Source organism: Rhipicephalus microplus, chromosome X (genome assembly GCF_043290135.1).
Source record: "Rhipicephalus microplus isolate Deutch F79 chromosome X, USDA_Rmic, whole genome shotgun sequence".
NCBI classification, from domain to species: domain Eukaryota; kingdom Metazoa; phylum Arthropoda; class Arachnida; order Ixodida; family Ixodidae; genus Rhipicephalus; species Rhipicephalus microplus.
In genome coordinates this window covers 1,300,343-1,320,802 of record NC_134710.1, presented here as the reverse complement: position 1 = coordinate 1,320,802, position 20,460 = coordinate 1,300,343, and the positions used below count along the sequence as shown (strand labels likewise).

At 43.5% G+C, this 20,460-nt stretch overlaps 1 protein-coding gene across 2 annotated transcripts in view; it reads left to right on the top strand.

Moving 5' to 3' along the window:
• Nucleotides 1-20,460, top strand: part of Unc-115a (actin binding LIM protein Uncoordinated 115a) — a 424,168-nt gene that overhangs the window by 110,105 nt on the left and 293,603 nt on the right. For both annotated transcript variants that reach the window (XM_037426516.2, XM_037426515.2), the window contains exon 4: nt 807-931. In XM_037426516.2, the coding sequence (XP_037282413.1) occupies nt 807-931 (125 nt within the window). The remainder of the gene's footprint in view (nt 1-806; nt 932-20,460) is intronic.

Genomic DNA, 20,460 nt, shown 5'->3' with positions numbered 1-20,460 from the left:
GCAGGCATTATAGTGCTTGGAAAGATGTGCACAATCTTTCTTATCTATGCTACTAGTATGTTTCCTCAGCTTGTAATTAATGCAATGTTCTACTTGCCTGATGCAGAACTTGCTGCAGCTTAGGGGTGTCTCATATACCACCCATTGTGCACAGTCCCTAAAAGGGTTTTGTGCGCTTTCAGAAGCAGCACACAAAACCCTTTTTTCAGATGAACTGATGGGCTGCTCGAAGCAGTTCACCAAACCTTTTAGGCACAGTGCACAAGGGGTGGTGTACACCTAAGCTGCGGCAAGTTCTATATTGGGCAAACGGGACGTTGCATTAATGACAGGCTGAAAAAGCATGCTAATAGCATAGGTAAGGGAGATTATGTGCATCTTCCCATGCGTTCTAATGTCTGCTGATTAGAACCATGCTTTGCGCAAACGCTGATTCTTAGCGAAAACGGCAAACTTCTAGACAATTGTTGGAAGCATTCTTCATCAAAAAGAAGGTGTCTGATTGTGTCAGTGACAAACCTATAATATTGTATTCAACTGAAGTTCGCTTTCCCGATAGTATGTTGTCTTGACCATGTTGCTGCACGTCATGTGTCTGCTGTTCACATTTGCACACAAATGTTTCAGACTGTCATTAAACAGTTGGTAGTCAGCGCTTTACTTTCTTCTCTTCTGCCGCCTTTTTCAGGAAGTGTATTTTGTGGCACAGTGAAGTATACCGAAGCAATGTAAGCACCAACTGACCTCAGAAAAAGTCTTTTTAGAATATTTTTTCGTTTACTCACTTATTCTGTTTTTCTTTACAGGCAACAGTTTCCCAGTGGGGAAAAGGTGACCTATACTGGCAAAGAGTGCCTTTGTTCAAAGTGTATCCAAATACCTGTAGTGACTTCCCAATCAGGGGAAGAGCCACACATCAACGGAGCAATCAGTAAGTTGGCCTCATTATATGGTTCAGCTGAGCATCTTCAGTGATTGTCAACTGACCTCTTTTTGAATTCTAATATAAAGCAGTGCCTTCTATAGCCTCACAGGAGCAGTGACCCATTGACATGCAGTTACAACTTGTTTAAAAGCCTTTCTTCTGGCTGCGGTGGCTTTTTGCTTGTTTTTAGTGACATTCTGGGCAGTAATCAGCATTTTTCACTTGATACACAGTGGTTGTAGTATACAAGCGTAACACATGCTGTCTATGGTAGCAGTACTTGTGTGCCAATTACTCAGCATGCAGCCAGACAGAAAAAGAAGCACAAATTTGTGTGTTTCTATTGTCACAAAATGGAATAAAGTAAATAAACTTCCCTTAAGACGTACAATATGGAAGTGTTTGTTTGGTTTCCCATGGACTATATGCAAAAGAAATCTGCTTAAGACGGAGCATGTAACAGGCCTCTTCTGTTAAGGCGAAGTTTTGCAGCGACCGATGACGGGGTGGATTCTGTAAATTGAATATTATAGCCTTGATGAAGGCTTCAGGTGAACAAGAGAAACGTGGAGGGGAAATAAAAAATTCCCGGCACAAAGACTCAAAGCAAACCGGGAGCAAATTTAGACGTGGAATGAAAAAGCGAGATAAGTGAAAAAGTCTGCACATATAGCTAGTATATCCCTCACACTTAGCCTGTAGGTGGAGAAAGGGGCCTGGCATTATCAGCAAAGAAAGCAACAAAAAGCAATCATCTTTATGTATTCTCTTCGCGTTCTTCAGTTCCCACATGTTGTGGTGAGTTTTCGTTGTTTTGCATAGGGCCTCTGCACGTCGTATCTGTTTCCAGTGAAATGCAGCAAATTGTGATGTGCCATTTTCATTATAAAAGTGCGCGACAAAAAAAGGTAATTTTCCATTCTAAATGTAGCTGTGTCATGTCTTTTATGTGTGTCCGAGGCTTGTGATCGTGAGTAGAAAAAATGGAGATCTTCAGCTGCGTGTCGTTTAGGAAAAGTTACTGTGGGCTGAAAATAAGAAAATATTCGAACCTCAAAGAAAAGCTTGCAGACCTTCATAAGCAACTTGGTGTATATTGGCTTTGTCAAGGTAACGGTATGCAATGGAGACGTATACGGAAGTGATAGCAAAGCCAGTAAAACAGTCTCTCGGAAGGTGAAGAGCCAGAATGATAAATTTTCTATTCCTTGAAGGAAGATTGTGCTTGTATCTCTCTCTTTAGTTTTTTCTAATCGTCAAAAGAGGGTTGTGCTACAGTTATTTTGTTAAAATGTGGTAGCAATTTATGCATGAGCATAGTTATAAACTCGCAAAATCGAGTGCTCGTTGGATTAGTGTAAGTACTCTATTTGAAAGCGTATTTTTTATAAAGCTGAGCCAAATAAGTGCTTTTTTTTTTTTCTTGTTCTTTTCATCCCCATTATAAGTATACTTCATTCAGTGTTACCAATTAACGTATTTATCCCCTTAACAGGTTATTCCCATAACACGCAACTAATACAATTTAAGCACTTTGTATCCAAAGCCACTGATAACAGTGGTCGTGTAGATGCAGTATTTATAGATGTTCAAAAAGCATTAGACACTGTGTCTCATAAGCTGTTGGATATAAGGCTTGCTGCATTGGGCATAAATAAAAATGGTCAAACATGGAAACGGAATTACTTGAACAATAGAACTCAGTCTGTCGTTTTAAATAATGTCCAGTTTTCATCAATAGCAGTGAGTTCGGGCATTCCGCAAGAAAGCTCTCCAGCAACCTGATTGATTTTTAATCTATATAAACAGTATAGTTGAACACAGTAGATTATCCATAAAATTTTATGCTGATGACTGTGTCATATAGAGAGAAATCACGACTGAAGCTGATACTCATATTTTGCAAACCGACCTAGATCACATAGTGGACAAAATGGGAAATGAGTTTAAATATTAAAAAGTGTTGCAGCGTGAGCTTCTCAAGAAAAATATCCAAATCACATCATTAAAATAACATAAGTGACCTACTTATCAACATACACAGTGATTATAAGTATCTTGGTGTTTATTTCACTGAATCATTTACATGGAACAAACACATTGACATGGCCATAGCAAAAGCTAGTAGGACGTTTTACTTTTTTATCAGGAATTTCAAACAGGCGCCATGCGAAATTAAGAAAACTTTGTATTTCATGCAGGTCAGGACTATACTTGATAATGCATGTGTAATCTGGGGTCCCCATCAAGACTATCTTATAAATAGAATACAAAAACTTGAGCACCAAGCGGCAAGGTTTTTTTTCCTTAATATTATAGCCCCTATGCCAGCGTTTCACCAACGAAGGCCACTTCTGGATGTGATCTTCTACGTGTACGTAGACATAAACTAAGGCTTAAACTGTTGCACCAGATGTATCACTCTAACGCAGGAATCAATCACCATAGCTACCTTGTTCAACCCCCGTACACTTCCACTCGCTGGGATAATAGCAGAGAGATATCTACTTTCAAATGTAGATCAAACACTTTTATTACTCATTTTTTCCAAAAACAATAAAAAAGTTGAACAGCATAACTGATGACTTAACTTAATAAATTTCACAAATATTGACTTATTAGTAGAAATATTAGCCGTCATGCAGACACTGCGGAATCAGGGTGTCGACGAAGAATATATAAGCATCCTAGAAGAAATATATAGGGGATCAACTGCTACCATAGTGCTTCATAAAGAAAGCAACAGAATACCAATCAAGAAGGGTATAAGGCAGGGGGATACAGTCTCCCCAATGCGTGTTTACAGGAGGTTTTCAGAGGCCTAGAATGGGAACAGTTAGGCATAAGAGTTGATGGGCCCCGCCGCAGTGGTCTAGTGGCTAAGGTACTCGGCTGCTGACCCGCAGGTCGCGGGTTCGAATCCCGGCTGCGGCGGCTGCATTTCCGATGGAGGCGGAAATGTTGTAGGCCCGTGTGCTCAGATTTGGGTGCACGTTAAAAAACCCCACGTGGTCGAAATTTCCCAAGCCCTCCACTACGGCATCTCCCATTATCATATGGTGGTTTTGGAACGTTAAACCCCACATATCAATCAATCAATAAGAGTTGATGGAGAGTACCTTAGTAACCTGCGCTTTCCCGATGACATTGCATTGCTGAGTAACTCGGGGGACGATTTGCAATTCATGATTACGGAGTTAGACAAGGAGCAGAAAAGTAGGTCTTAAAATTAATCTGCAGAAAACAAAAGTAATGTACAACAACCTCCGAAGAGAACAGCGCTTTGAGATAGGTAATAGTGCACTTGAAGTTGTAAAAGACTATGTCTACTTAGGACAGGTAATAACCGCGGAGCCCAACTACGAGACTGAAGTAACTAGAAGAATAAGAACGGGGTGGATCACATTTGGAAAGCATTCTCAAATCATGACAGGTAGATTGCCACTATCTCTCAAGAGGAAGATATATAACAGCTGCACCTTGCCGGTAATTAGCTACGGAGCAGAAACCTGGAGACCAACAAAGAGGGTTCAGCTTAAATTGAGGACGACGCAGCGAGCAATGGAAAGGAAAATGGTAGGTGTAACCTTAAGAGACAAGAAGAGCGCAGGGTGGATTAGGGAACAAACCGGGGTTAAGGATATCATAGTTGAAATCAAAAAGAGGAAATGGACACGGGCCGGGCATGTAGCACGTAGACAGGATAACCGCTGGTCATTAAGAGTAACTAACTGGATTCTTAGAGAAGGCAAGCGGGATAGGTGGAGACAGAAGGTTAGGTGGGCAGATGAGATTAGGAAGTTTGCGGGTATAAATTGGCAGCAACAAGCACAGGACCGAGTTGACCCGCCGAACATGGGAGAGGCCTTTGTCATGCAGTGGACATAGTCAGGCTCATGATGATGATGATGATTTATTTTATCTATGCTGTGAAGCTGTTCTTCAATGATCAATGTACGATGTGTATCGAACATGTATTTCTTGATCCTTACTTATGTGCTGGTAAATGTGACTGTGTTCTTTTGTATATGTATTTATATATTTTTTCTACTCATTTATTTGTACTGATTATATTTTCGTTCTACCTTACGTAATGCCTACATGGTGATCTAGGTAATCTGTAAATAAATGAATAAATAAATAAATAAAATAAAATGATTTTTCATGTTTCCCATTGATGGCAATGGGGAGCTTCTAGGCAGAAGCTGTTGTATGGCCAAATAGAAAACTTGAAAAAATATTTTCTTGCTTAAAACAAAAATTGTAATGATAAATGTTGCTGTATGAAAAGAACTCATTGTTTGCCTTCGAATTAAATTTAAAGGGCCACTCACCAGGCCTGTTAACAAATTTTAGTTAGACCGTGGAACTTGTGTATCCGATTCGAAGCATTATGCCACAAATATTTTTTCAGTCAGTTCATTACAAGCTGATAAAACTGCTTTTTTTTTAAAAGTGGTGTGAAACAAGGATGAGAGAAGGCGAGCTCTAAACACTTGCTGCTCTCCCGCGTAGCCTTGGCAAGCCAAATCTTTTCTCTATCCTCTCCTGCATCCCACCAAGAGCCTTAGAGGTCACGTGTCAACCCCCGAGCATGCGAGCAGCGTTGTTTTGTTGACCAGTGTTATTTTGTGGTATATTGCCTGTTTCTGTGGGGTGGTTTGGAACCGCTGGCTTAGACGCAGTAGAATAGATGAGCATAATCAGTGCTCGAACATGCAGTATTATTGTCTTTTCTAGGACTGTCATCTGCCTGATGCACTAACCGCGAGGACACGAACGCGTGTATAACGCAAGCACATTAGCCCCACGTCTCTTTGCAATTCAGCGGGGATTGGGGTGGTAAAGATGCACATATTCTCATATTGCGTTTCATTATTTATTTCAAGTTTTGTTTATCTGTCCAAGCAAGCTGCCCCGCCGCGGTGGTCTAGTGGCTAAGGTACTCGGCTGTTGACCTGCAGGTCGCGGGTTCAAATCCCGGCTGTGGTGGCTGCATTTCCGATGGAGGCGGAAATGTCGTAGGCCCGTGTGCTCAGATTTGGGTGCACGTTAAAGAACCCCAGATGGTCAAAATTTCCGGAGTCCTCCACTACGGCGTCTCTCATAATCATATGGTGGTTTTGGGACGTTAAACCCCACAAATCAATCATTATCTATCCAAGCAGCAACATATTACATGAACTACACATGTAGTGTTAAATAATTTTTGACGTGTCATTGTGCTACTGCTGTCAACGTCGGAGCACAGTCGTCTACGTAGAGGACGAACTGCAGCACTGCAGTGTAGGTAGGGCAATTCTTATGTGTACGCCATGCCCTCATTCTCTGGGCACGCACCTGCAAAAACGAGACAGGCGTTCATCTTGAGATTTAACCCATTTCCGCGGCATGTTGCAAATTTTGTTGAAAATTTTTTGTCACATTGCAAATTTTGGCAGATGTGATCGTGAACGCCCCATGTACTCATTGCGCTTGCTAGCTCAAAATTGTCAAACCTGGTGGGTCGCCCTTTAAAAATGTTTTTTTTAACTGGATCATCTCATGGTGCGATGATGACTTTGTGAAATTCTAGATTTTTGTTTTTCATAAAGTGTAGCAGCTTGAGGGGTCTAAAAATAGTTTTCCCACAACATATGCCTTCTGTAGAGTAATTATTTATTGCTGAGATATTCATACAAAGTGCAGTATTGCAATAGAAAAAAAATGTAAACATAACACATTTTGACTAAATTCTTGGAGGCATATGTGGCAGAAAAATTGTTCAAATGCCTTACACAAGCACCTTTACTTATTATGTGAACCAAATTTGGTACAGACAGAAGTGGTACCTTGAAAATAAATTTTCCCACAAACAACACACAGATGACATTCTGGGAAGTTTGAAAAGCACCCACGTGACCAAAAATTTTTATCTCTCCAAAATATTCTAGCAATCGACTCTTTTCAATGCTGTAAATGAGAGCAATTTTTTTCTCATACTACATTTATGATAGTCGCCAAAATGGTTGAGACGTTTGGCATGGATTGAGCTAGTATGGTGTTCAGGCCTGGTTGTCCAATGTAGCGGTTGTAAAATGTCAGCTGTTGTTTTGTTGTCACCCACCTGATCGGATTGCATTTTTTTTGTGTGCCTTCATTAGAGTTGGTATGAGGCAACAATTACCGACATATTGTGTGTAGCGTAATTAATGCGGCTGACGCAAACCGCGGAGCCAACTCTCGACCCGTCAACAAACAAAGCTGATCGGTTCCGCAAAGGCGAACGCGGAAGACCCGAGCACGGGAAAGAAAGGAGACTCCTTCGTTCACACGGTTCACGAGCGGAGCAGTCAAGGTCGCCTCCGTCTATGTATTTCACTATGTGTCTATGTATTTCACTTTTGTGCGTAATGTTACAGCAATATGTGCCTCTTTTGGTTGCTGCTTAAAGCTAAGAAATACGATTTGTACATGTCATTTTTTAATCTGTTCAAATTTTATTTTCTAATTACTTTTTTCTAATCTTTTTCGAAGTTGTAAATATGTTGTATCGAAGGGGGGCCAGTGTCACAACATCGTTGTGATGAAGCTCCTTTATGGAGATTTATTTGTTAATGTAGACACCTGTGCCGAACAACCATGGCGTTGTCTATGTATTTCACTATTGTGTGTAATGTTGCAGCAATATGTGCCTCTTTTGGTTGCTGCTTAAAGCTAACAAATCCGATTTGTACATGTCATTTTTTAATCAGTTCAAATTTTATTTTCTAATTACTTTTCTTGTTGTGGTGTGCTAGCTGTCATTGTAGTTCTTCTGACACTGTAGTTACCAGCAGTACACTATTTCCTTAAAATAGAGGGAATCCTTCTATAGCAGTATCACTACTTTTTTAAGTGTAAAAGCTTTTGCAACACTAGTTTTGTGGGTCACTTTGTTGATAGATGACAGGACCTAAATGGAAGGCATGTTTCTGTTTGTTTTTGTGAAGCATAATCTTTATGATACTGACAGGTAAGAAATTTTCAGAGTTTTGCATCACCCATTAAATGTTGTCATTTGTATGCGATGGGAGAAATTAAAAGTTACGTGTTGGGTATCATTTAATGGAAATTTGGTGCAATATACCTTGGAGAAACAAAGTGCAACAGTTTCAAGTGTGCATGGGAGTTCTGTAAGTACTATAACATAGAGCTGTGCGCCGTCGCCCGTTTTCGCCCACGGCGTTCGCGCCGCTGCCGAAGTTCTGAGAGAGACCATGCATGTATTAGTTGCGGCGCATCACCGTTTGTATTATTTTTACCCAAGTGGGGAATCTGGGCGTAAAATGCATTATTTTGCCTTTTTTTCTGCGCATAAAAACAGCACCGAAAATGGTGGACACGAAAAAGGAGACAGCCGCTGTCTGTTTTCTTCTTTTTCTTGTCCTTCGTTTTTGGTGCTATTTTTATGTGAGTAGTCTCGTACCAACTCGCTCAAACAACCATATTAGCTTCTTTTCTGCAGCTTTAGGTTTTTTCAGAGCAGCTTTTGCGGTATCTTGGCCGCTCCCTTGTGTTGGCATGCCCTTAAGGCCCTAAAACGGCTTCGCAAGATACACAGTAGAGGGTGAAATTCTCTATAGGCGTTTCTATTTCTTTTGCACTTTTTAATGATGCCAGTACGGTGATTCATGTGACATGATTAGCATACATACTTTCGAATGGCTCATAGATGAGAAATGTCAGTTTTAAATTATTGGATGCATTCGCCCCCCGTTCTTCCTCGCGTCTCGCATGATTATCACATGCAATTGTGCAAGTGGATATAGAATTTAGCCCATAGACTCAAAAGATGAGGGGCTCAATAGCGCTCGCATATTCTACAAATGAAGACATAAATAGCCTGTAACTGTACAGTGAAGGGAGCATGGTGGAGTGCAATGGAGAATGAAACCAATGGAAGAGGCTCTCGATTTTTTTTATTCTCCCAACGGACGAATTCTTTAGAGTGAAGATGACGCAGCTCTTCATAAAAAAGGCCAGCCCACTCCGATGGTCTTCACATATTTTTTGATTGCGAAAAAGAATATATGGGCCCTCTCTAGAGGCTCTCATGGACGCTGTCAAGTTCCGTATGAAGTCAAAATCTGTAAATCTTGTGTGCACACTGCATACTGTTCCCGCAGATAAAATCTTGTAAGCACTAGCGAGGAACACTGCTAAAGCATAGATGAAACAAGTTGCCCTTCTCCATCGGACGGAGGGTGCTTGCGATAACATTACTTTGCGTGCGATGTCCGTCGTCAATAGCTCCTCAACCAGAAAGGAAGCCCTGTCAGTCTTTTTCTGGACGGAGGATAATGAAGAGATAGATGTTCAGGTAGGAGGCTGCGTGGCTCGATCCGAAACTGTGAACTTTGACTATATGGTCTTGGTGAGGAGTTCTAGTGCGTGCGCCATTCCAGCAGGCATCAGCGATTGGCTAAAGTACTTTGCTCTATGATATCACTCCACAAACAATGCCCTTTTCCTGGGAGCAGTCATATTCACATGCACTACAGTTTTGCAGTCTCATGAGATGAAATGAAAAAGTTAGCTGCAGACTAAATTGTTATGGGGCTGCGTGCTCCTATCGCATGGTTTAAAATGTGAAGTCGTCGAAGGGTTTTCTGACCATAAAACTGTGCACATCCTCTCAAACTTAGCATGTTCTCTTCAATGACTTGAGATGAAAACTGCTTTTGTACCCTTTGATTGTTGATGACACTTTTGTACTGGACACTTTAGCCTAATCTTTTGAATATAGATGCACTCCTTCTTAAGTATTGTGACATTGTTTGTGAATGCCTATCAACATATGTGCCTACAAAGTATATTAAACAGACTTAAGACAACCGTGATACCACAAATATTTCATGTTACTCGTTGCATAAAGCATTTACGAAAGAATTGATCATCATTTCAAGTAATTATTCTTCATTTAATGTAGTCAAAAGTAAATTAGAAGCTAAAATAAGAGACTAAGGGCTAAATTTAGCAATGCCTTGACTACATTTATGGAAAAAATTATCCAGATTCTAGAGGTTGATTTGTCCTGCATCGTCTATGCCCTCGTTGTTTATTCTTGATGGCCAATCTTCCTGGAATCCTGAAGCTATAGCTAGGGCCTTTAATATTGACTTCAAATCTGATATTTCTGCCAATAACTGCATCATTGCTTCATTTTCTGTGTGCAGCAAACTACTTGCTCTTTTTGATATTGAATTAAGCTCCTCTGGAGCACTTAATCTGATACTAAATCTTGAGGTTTCGAAACGATCTAGTTCAGACGCTATTCCAGATATGTTTCTAAAGTGGTATTCAAAATGGTGTGCTGACTATCTATTTGTTACATTTAAAAAATTAATCTCTGGAGCAGTTCTCCAGCAGGGAAAATTAATGAATGCCATGCCCGTATTTAGCTCTGGAAAAAAGCAAATAATACCAAATTACAGGTCAATAGTTTTGCTTTCTACCAGCTCTAAACTTATGTTGTATATCATTTACAAATACATTGTAGAATAACTACACGCACACAATATACTTTCACAATCACAGCATGGCTTTCATTCTGGCTATTCTACTGTTACACAGTTTTTTCAGTTTATGCACGACATTGCTTCTTCCCCTAACAACCGGAACAGGCTGATGCCATATTTGACTATTCGAAGGTCTTCGACATGGTTTCCATGCTAAACATTTAGCTTTTTCACTAATTTTTTGGTGACAACAAGCTGGTTGGTTTCTGAATAGCATATTACTTGATGTCACGCTCAAAATTTGTTACATTTAGCCACACGAAGTCATCTGACATACATATTACATCTGAAAGGGGCCTCAAGGTTCGGTGCTTCGTCTGCTTTTGTTTATTATTATTTAAATGACTGAGAAGAAATTATCGGGGATACTCAAAGTAAACTTGGAGCATTATCTTGGAATGTACGTATTAGACTGCATTATCTGTAGAACCATTCTTAATACTGAAGATCAGGATGCTCTGAATAGACTTTTTTTCATCGTTTTCTAGCGGGAGTGAAACATGGCAAACTTCAAAAAGACCGTAGTCGCGACCTTTTCAAATCAGAAATAGCCTGTTCATGTTAGATATTGCCACTCATAGTAGTGGGCCAAATGCATGGCCAGTGGCACAGGTTGTGATAAAAAAAGTGCGCGCACTGTCCTCTTCGAAAGCGAGCTCAACCGACGCGCTTTGCCAAGGGCTCTGCTGCTCTACGCCCAATAAACCTCACTTGGACCTCTTAGGTGGAGGTGCTGGGTAGGCCTCACGGATGTTACAAACCCCACCTGGAAGCCGCGCCACAATTCCAGTGCTGGTTAACACCCCCGTGCATTTGGCCAGCCACAGGATTAGGGCACTTCCCCGCAAGTTGATGTTCCTTTTGCGGCACCTCACCCTGTATGACCAGCATTTCTGTGCAAACAAACTCAATTGATATGGAAAACATAGCGGTTAACTGCTACATGCTTGAGAGCCCGCAGGTTCTGACGTCATTTCATGGCACTGAGCTCAAGAACTGGTTGGCTGGCTTTGAGCGTGTGGCTGCCTTGAATGAATGGGACAGCACAGCCAAATTATGGCGCGTTTATTTCTACTTAGGATGGAGCGCAAATATGCTACCATAACCATGAGGAACAACTGACTTCTTGGCGCGAATTACGCCGTCGGCTACTGGACACTTACAGCAGCACAGATCGCCATGAATGAGCGAAAAGAGCGATCCTTGCTCGCATTCAGATGCCCAACGAAACTGTGATGGCCTATGTTGGCGGGTGAGGGGAAGACATGACACGCCTGTCCAAGTGAGCTGATTCAAAAATAATGGAGGAAAAGAAGGTGTGTCATCTTATGTGAGGGGTCAAGTAGCAGCTCTTTGCTAGTCTTGTTCGTAGCCTTTCTAAGACTGTAGCTGAATTCATATCCGAGGCTGTCACAATGGAAAAGGTGCTTCAGCATCAATCCACTCTGTATAAGTGGCAAATCAACTGCACGTCTGTCGCCAACATTTTCTCGGCTATGTAGAGCAACACCGAGCGTCTGCGAGAAATCATTCATTCTATAATGTGCAAAGAGTTGCAAAATGCTGCCGCCTCGTCACTACCTACGGTAAGCTATATAGCAAGCGTCATAAAAAACAAGCTACACCAGGTGCTCCGTGACCCAGTGAGTCATGACAACACTACAGTGCCGACTGAATACTGCCATGCAACATACGTGGACGTCTTGAAGTGCCCTATTTCTGCTCCGCTCTTCGTGCATGCACCATCTCCAGCTTCCATTCAGTCAGTGCAGTTACTGTAGTACTATGACCACACATTGCCTATGGCGGTCTAGTTATACGTCATTCGGAGCATCCAGCATATTTCATCGACGGTGTACGCACACACCCTCCGAAGTCAGATGTTTGGCGCACTCCGGACCACCGTCATTGTCGATACTGGCCCCTGGGGCTGCGGCACTTTTCTGTATACTCTGCACCGCCTCGATATGGCCAGCGACCCCGGGTCATCAAAGACTACCTGGCTCCGCAGTGCATGCTGCCGTCTGCCGGGCAGTAGTCACGCTCACAATCGCCGAAGAGATTTTCGCCTCTGCTTTAGCGACATGCTGGCACACAGTCACCCAGTCCTCGCCGGGAAAACTAATTAACGCGTTTTTGGAGGCAATGTCTCTGGCAGTCTACGTGCTGAAGACCTCAAACTAACGCAAACTCGATTGAATGGGATGATTGGCCTTCTCACGGTATATTTGTGCTGTTCGGCAGTTGCGTGATTGGCGCTGTACTGGACACAGAAGCTGACTATTCGATTTCAAGTGGGAAAATGGCCACACTTCTGAAGGAGGAGATCACACCCTGGCATGGCTCACAGATTAGTACGGCTGGTGGCCACATCGTCACTCCACTTGGCTCCTGCACGAGTAGGGTTCGGATTTGCAGATGTACACTCGTAGTCGGCTGTCTTGTCCTACGTGATTGCTCACGCGACGTTATTCTTGGTGTCGACTTCTTGCAAATGTACGATGCTATTATTGATCAAGAGCGTCACGTCGCCTTCTCAATTGACCGAGCAATCGACGGACAAGATGATCAACAGCGGGCTGAGATTCTTTGTGTTTCTGCAGAGATCTTGACACTTCCCTTATGAACCAGTGTTATCGTGGAAGTCACATGCTGCGGCTTTTGTAATGGTGAAGCGATCACAAAGAGCAACTTGAAACACCTGTTGACCTAAGGTGTTTATGCAGCCAGGAGTGTGATACAGCTTCGTGATGGCCGATCGCTGTTGCTGGTTACGAATTTCAGCAACAAACATTGCCAGCTATTCCACGGCACTTCGTTAGCGTTTGCAGATGAAATAGCAAACATTTGGAACTGCTTCGCATCTGAAGTAGTAGAGACAGCAGATACGCCACTGGGCATCATCGATATAAATCCTAAACTGTCTCCTGATAACCAGACCGGATTGTGAAAGCTTCTGCTTGAATTCTAGTCATGCTTTGCCAGTTCTTCGAGTTTATGTCAGACTTTATATCATCACTTATGATGACGCACGCCCGATACGCCATCAGCCTTACCACGTGTCAACAAAACGCGAAGCGATTCATACGCAAGTTCGAGAGATGCTCGACGATGGCATTATTCCACCTTCCAATAGCGCGTGGTCGTCTCCGGTAGTTCTGGCCAAGAAGAAAAATGCAATGCTGCGCTTTTGCATAGATTACTGCATGCTGAACAATGGGGCTAAAAAAGACTTCTACCCACTGCCATGCATCGACGACTCGTTAGATCGGCTATGGCGCACCCTGTATTTTTCAACCCTGGATTTAAAAAGCGGGTATTGCCAAATTGAGGTAGATGAGCGAGACCGCAAGAAAGCGGCCTTTGTGACCCCTGACTCCCCTTATGAATTTTGAGTCCTTCCTTTTGGTTTGTGTTTAGCCCCGGCAACCTTTCAGCGCATGATAGACACTGTACTCACTGGGTAGAAGTAACAGACTTGTCTCGTTAACCTTGACGATGTAGTCTTTTCTCACACTTTCGAGCAACATCTGCACAACCTGTGATGTGTGCTTGAAGCTATTCGACCAGCAGGTTTAACACTAAAAACCAGAAAAGTACCACTTCAGTTACAAAGAGCTGAAGTTCTTCGGCCACGTTGTGAGCTCCAGAGAGGTGCATCCCAATCCTGATAAGTTTACTGCGGTCGCCACATTTCCAGTTCTTACTAATGAAAAGGCTGTCCGGCGCTTCCTAGGCTTGTGCACCTATTATCGATGATTTATTGGAGGCTTTTCGAATACCGCGTAACCCTTGACTCGGCCTACGAGAGACGGCTCACCATTTGCTTGGGCTTGTGAGTAGAAGGCTGCTTTTACCGAACTATGGCACTGCATGCAGTCAGTACCTGTTCTTGCCAATTTTGATGATCATTCTGAGACAGCTGCATGCTGATGCCAGTAACATCAGCCTCGGCGAAATGCTCGTCCAGCATCAACACGGAGAAGAATGAAGAATAGCCTATGCCAGCCGCTCACTGTCTCGTGCCGAGGTGAATTACTCAACCACAGAGAAAGAGTGCCTCGTCGTCATATGGGTGATCACGAAGTTTCGCCCTTACCTCTGTAGTCGTCTATTCAAAGTAACCATTATGCCTTCTGTTGGTTGGCGAACATACGTGATCCCTCGGGATGACTTGCCTGGGGAGCTTACATCTACAGGAATTCAATGTAACCATTGTCTACAAGTCTGGCCAAACGCACGTAAATGCCGACACACTGTCACGCGCGCCCATTCATTCCGCCAGTCAGGAAGCAGAAGATGACTGTAGTTTTCTAGCCGTTCTTAGCTCATCGGACTTGAGCAGCCGGCAGCGAGACGACGAGGAGATTAGACCGGTCATCGATAATTTAGTGGGTCGTAACGCGGTTATACCACACCATTTATTATGTGTGTCGACTTCCTTCTGCCTTCAAGACAACGTCCTGTATATGAAAAACATCCATTCTTCGAGCCGCGCCTACCTCTTCGTAGTTCCGAGAGATATGCGGAACGAGGTCCTCTTTGCTTGTCATGACCAGCTCACATCTGGCCACCTTTGCTTCTCACGAACACTCGCCAGAGTAGGTGAGGTGTACTATTGGCCTGGGCTTTCGACAAGCATCAAGTAGTATGTCAAAGGCTGTCGGGAATGCCAGCGCCGGAAGACACCATCCAGTAAGCAGGCAAGGCTTCTCCAACAAATTGACCCACCTCGCAAGTCGTTTGACCAAGTCGGCATGGATATTCTCGGCCCTTTTTCTCTGTCGACAGATGGCAACAAATGGGTAATTGTCGCAACAGACTATTGGACACACTATGCCGAGACGGAGGCGATGACTTGAGCTACAGCTTCTGAGGTTGTGCAGTTTTTCATGTCTCCAATTGTATTGCGCCGTGGTGCTCCCTCAGTAATAATAGCAGACAGAGGTGCAGCATTCACTACACAGCTTATGGTTTTCAGCTGAGCAACACCAGGCATTGAAATACAACTGTTATCATACATCTGCAGACCAACAGAATTTCTGAAAGACTCAACTAGTCAACTAGGCAGTCATAGACATGATCTTCATGTACATCGATGTCAAACATAAAACATGGTATCAGATCCTGCCTTACGAGACATTCACGTATAACACCACCGTTCGAGAGAGAACGCTATTCAGGCCGTTTTGCCTTCTCTATGGCCGTGAAGTTCAGACAATGTTAGGCGCTATGCTTCCCTGTGAAGACTCTCATGAGGTAACAACTGAGGGTAAAGAATTTACAGCGCATGCCGAGGAAGCTCACCAGCTCGGCTGGCTGCACATGTGTGGAATGGGTGGAAAAACAACATCGGTCGAAACAGGCAGATGCACGGCACTACAACACTTGCCACGGAGACGTCTCCTACAGTCCAGGAGACCAAGTGTGGGTCTGGACCCCTATTCGCCGCCACGGCCTCTCCGAGAAATTACTTAGTCAGTCTCTATGAAGTGCTATGCCGCATGAATAGCAAAACCTACGAAGTGGTTCCGGACACTGCATCGCCAACACGAACATGTAAATAACAATCAAGTTCCGACATTGTTCATGTCGTGTGCATCAAACCCTATTTTGCACATCCATAATCGCTCATTTGTTTTGTTTGTTGTTCATTGCCAACTTGTTTTTTGTTTTTCTTTCATTTGTGTTAGTCACGTCGCCTTACCATTCATTGACTCAGCGTGTAGGACATTTTATTGTTCTTGTACCTTTGCTTTGTCTAAGCTATGTGATTTCTTTTTTTTTTCCTCACATCTTTCCTTGAGCATCGAGGTACTGCCCTATTTTGCGAAGGGGGGAGTAATGCCACCTGTAGTAGTGAGCCAAATGCATGGCTAGTGGTACAGGTTTCGATAAAAAGAAGTGTGCGTGCTGTCCTATTCGAGAGCGAACTCAAGCGATGTGTTTTGCCAAGAGTCCTGCTGCTCTACAACCAATTAACCTCCATTACAGCGTAAATGTAGCGTGAAAAAAAATGACAAGAAAGTGTACTTCACAAGCGCTTGGTTAAGCGCTTGTAGTGTGCTCTTTCTTGTCCTTGTCTTTTTCGCGCTAAATTTACACCGTAAAGGATCAGTACCAACTTGCTCGCCTCTCCGTTTTGCTTCAGTAAACCTCGTCTGGACCTCTGAGGTGACATGACGATAAATACTTGATGGTGTAAGTAGTTGTTATGTAGTTTAAATACATTGGTTTAACTCTCACAGTAAGTTTAAAATGGCACACGCACGTCGAAACAGTCTGCAACAAGCTATTCGAAAACTTTGGTGTCTTCGAAGCACAATACGCAGCTTGACAAAACAATGTTGGCTGACAGCGCATTAGCCTTTGGTCAGACTCGCAATAAACATGACATAACTTTGTTGGAATCTGTTTTTAAAAAGGCAATATTGCTTGTATTTTGTCGTGATGACCAGCATTTCTCGCCTACTTCACTTGTGCATGTTTTATCTAATGCAGCCCCTCTCGAACATCGGTGCACTTGCAGTCTTTAACACTCCCCCACCTTTTCTCATGTGACGGGCCAACATCCCTGTCATTCCTTCCCGTTCCTTGTGACCGTGTCATACTCCTGCATAAATAAGGCTCTGGATCGTAGCCTTCTAGAATCCATATTCTTTGTTGCATATTCTCACACCATACCCAGTGATTTGATCCTCTAAATATTGTGCCCGTTAGATCAACTTTGAATTAGTAGCAACGAGAGCTTAATTTGGGCGAGTTGGTTCATTGTAGTTGCATTGTAGTAACAGCGTGATAACTGTAGGAAAAGACAAAACTGACAGGAAAGAGTTCCGACAGTCAACTGATTTTATTGAAGGTGCTACAACCGCTTTGTAGAACACTGCTCATGCACGACAACACATATGTGACCATGACAAAATATTCTTAACAGAGAAAAAAAGTTATGTACTAATGCATTGATCCGTGGCCTTTCTGACAAAAAATGCTTATATAATCTCTTTCATTTTTCGTTCTTGCTTTTTTCAAAAACAGTGTTTTATGGAACATGGGATTGCACTTACATGTACAGCCATGAGACTATCATAGCCATTATTCACATTGGAACCGTGCTGTCTTTACTCGGTCATTGAAGCATTGACCAGTTTGTCCAATGTTTATTTTTCCACATGTCAGCGGTATCTCATGCACAACATTAGATTGGTATTCAGTAAATCTATTCTCGTCACGAATGTTGCATGATCGACTACTCCTGTTGCTGTTTAGTACACACACTTTCGAAAGCTTGCAAGGAGCGGAAAACAACAAATTGATATCATATCTGGTTGCTATTTTCTTTAAATTCTGAGATGCCTTATGTACGTATGCTATAACATGCGAAGGTCTTTAGTCATACTGTTTTTTTTTTTTTTTGTCCTCTTTTTTCTAACTTTATTTTCTGCACAGGAGGGTTTTGCAAAGGAGTATGATGATGCTGTTAGGATATCCAGCATTTTTTAATCTTTTAATCTGGTTTGTTAGATTGACCTCGCCCTTGTGCTCACATGACTTCTGAAAGCCAGCCTAAATATGCATGGTGGCAATTCCTTTTTTTATTAACTTTGAATGCCCACTATCAAAAGGAAAGACATTCTTGGCACTTCTGGGCTAATAGCACCAGGAGTGCTAAGTGTTAATGACAAGGTTGAAGCTGGGCTCAACGTCTTCATAGAGCACTCCTGTGGGCTGAAATGCATGTTTGAGTTGCCTAAAGACAACGGCATTCAGTACTTAGACGTTCACCTTTCATTTTCTGATAATGCTCATATTTGCTTGTAACTTTCATTTTCTGATAATGCTCATATTTGCTGGTACACCCTTGGTGGTGTACCAATGAAGGTGGTGGTGAGGTCCAGTGTCGACCTGGATCTCGATCACTGCGTGATCACTACCCAGGTCCTCCTGCGTATTGTCATCGTGAGCTAGCGTCGTTCTTGATAAACGTGAAGTCGGGTGAAGTATTTGCACATACGCTGTTGCCCATGCGCATAGGCACGCAAGAGTCTGTTATGAGATCGAGCCTCTCATTCTGCACATCGTCCCAAAGGCGCTTATCCTTTGGCGTTCCGTATCTGAACCCCCACGCCGCATGGGGTGCGTTGAAGTCCCCCGCGATAAGCAAGGGCCCGTCGCCAGCTTCTCCGCGCGCCTTTCGCAGTAACACGTTAAAACGTTGTTTGGCTTTGAGTCTTATATACACGTTCAGTATAAACATGCCAAGGCCATGCCTTTTCGGTGGAATGAGCTCTATTCGTACATGCGGTATGCAAACGTTTGTAAGTGTGCGTTGACCACGGTGAGGTTGCGTTGCACTAGCGTCACAGTGACCAATGATGCTCCCGTATTCACAGACTCATCTATAGATTTGTACCCCACGGGGTCGTTGGTTTCCTGTAAGAGTATTACGTCCAGTTGTGTCCAGATTCGTAGGTATTGTTGGAGATGCGCTCGTTTTCTCCTGAACCCCCTGCAGTTCCAATGCCAAATCGTGAGCGTGTTCTGTGTGTTATTCTGTCATGAGAGTTGTGTTTGTGTTGTTTCATGTGGATCCATGGTAACCGTAGGTGTTATTACTTGCTGTCCAATCGATCCTGTGCCTCATCGTCAGGTAACAGCCTAAAGTAAGGTTTCCCGGTATTCCGCAAGGGTCAACCCACTCTACCTGGAAGACGCATTTCGATGTCGTCCATGCGCGTTTGCAGTGTCGTGACCATCTGTGTGAGCTGAGATGTTGCAACGCTGAACTGATGGTTTGCACGGTTCGTTGAGCTATTGCACTGTTAATCTGCGTGGTTTTCTGCACTTGCTGAGCTATTATCGCGTCTACCTTGTCGTCGAGCTCGTCAACTCGTTCCCGGAGTTGCTCCTCGCGTTTCTACAATTTGACCTCAGCCTGCTCCAGGTCTAGCGCTCTACGTTTAGAGGGTACGGGGTGCGCACCTTGCGCGTCCATGGCTTCTAGCGTGCTCTGGATGATATTAGCAGCCGCGTTGACGTTGATGGGTTTAGGAAGAGGAGAAGGTGAAGAAACTGTCGGCGCCTCCCCCTTGAATGTGGCTATTTCGTTTCTTAACTCAGCATTTTCCTGCCGTAGTTTTTTTTTATTAAATATTCAAATTAATCTAGTCATTTCTGTATTGAGTTTTCTGGTTAACTGTTCGTACTGTTCGCAGATTTGTAGCATCGGTCTACGTTGGGGTCTCTATTAATGGCAGTCTCGATTGGCATTTGCGGTGTGAAAGGTGCATGACCGCAGGCGATGTCCACTCACCTGACATTATGGGGGTCGAATACTGTTCCGCTTTTGGCTGCAGTGGTGTAGGTGGCTTGGGTCGTCGACTTGCTGCCAGTCCTTTCTGAACAAGTTCGGGAGACGCTGTGGAAGTGCGACCGAGAACGAGAACCGAAGCGAGTGTGGCTCCGTGCCCGGCTCTTTCTAGAAGACAATCGCATCTTGCCACTGCATTCTCTTGATACGTGGCGTCAGCGGAAGCCCTCCCCTCCGACGTTGACAGTGCTGTTGCTGCTATAGGTGGCCTCAGCCTACTCGCGCATTCTGCGTTCTCACTGTCGTCGCTTGACAAGGTAGGGTGTCTTGTACTTGGCTTTGCATTTGCAGTCTGCTGTGAGGCGATCCTTTCCGCACAGCAGGCACACGGGCTCGCACCAATGATCGTCAGGCGGGTTGCTGCATCCACACCCACGGCACTTCTTGTCATTCGGGTTGGGCCACACGTTGGCTCTATGTCCCAGACGACTACACTGGTAGCACATGTCGATATGTCTTTAGTAGAGAGGGCACCTTATCACCATTCCTCCGTAGTTAACGTAATGGGGCACGTAGTAGCCGTCGAACAAAATGATCACGTTGTTCGTGTTGCCCATGCGCTTGGCATGCAGAGCGTTCGGGTTGAACCACACGTTGGCCCTATGTCCCCAGACGACTACAGTGGT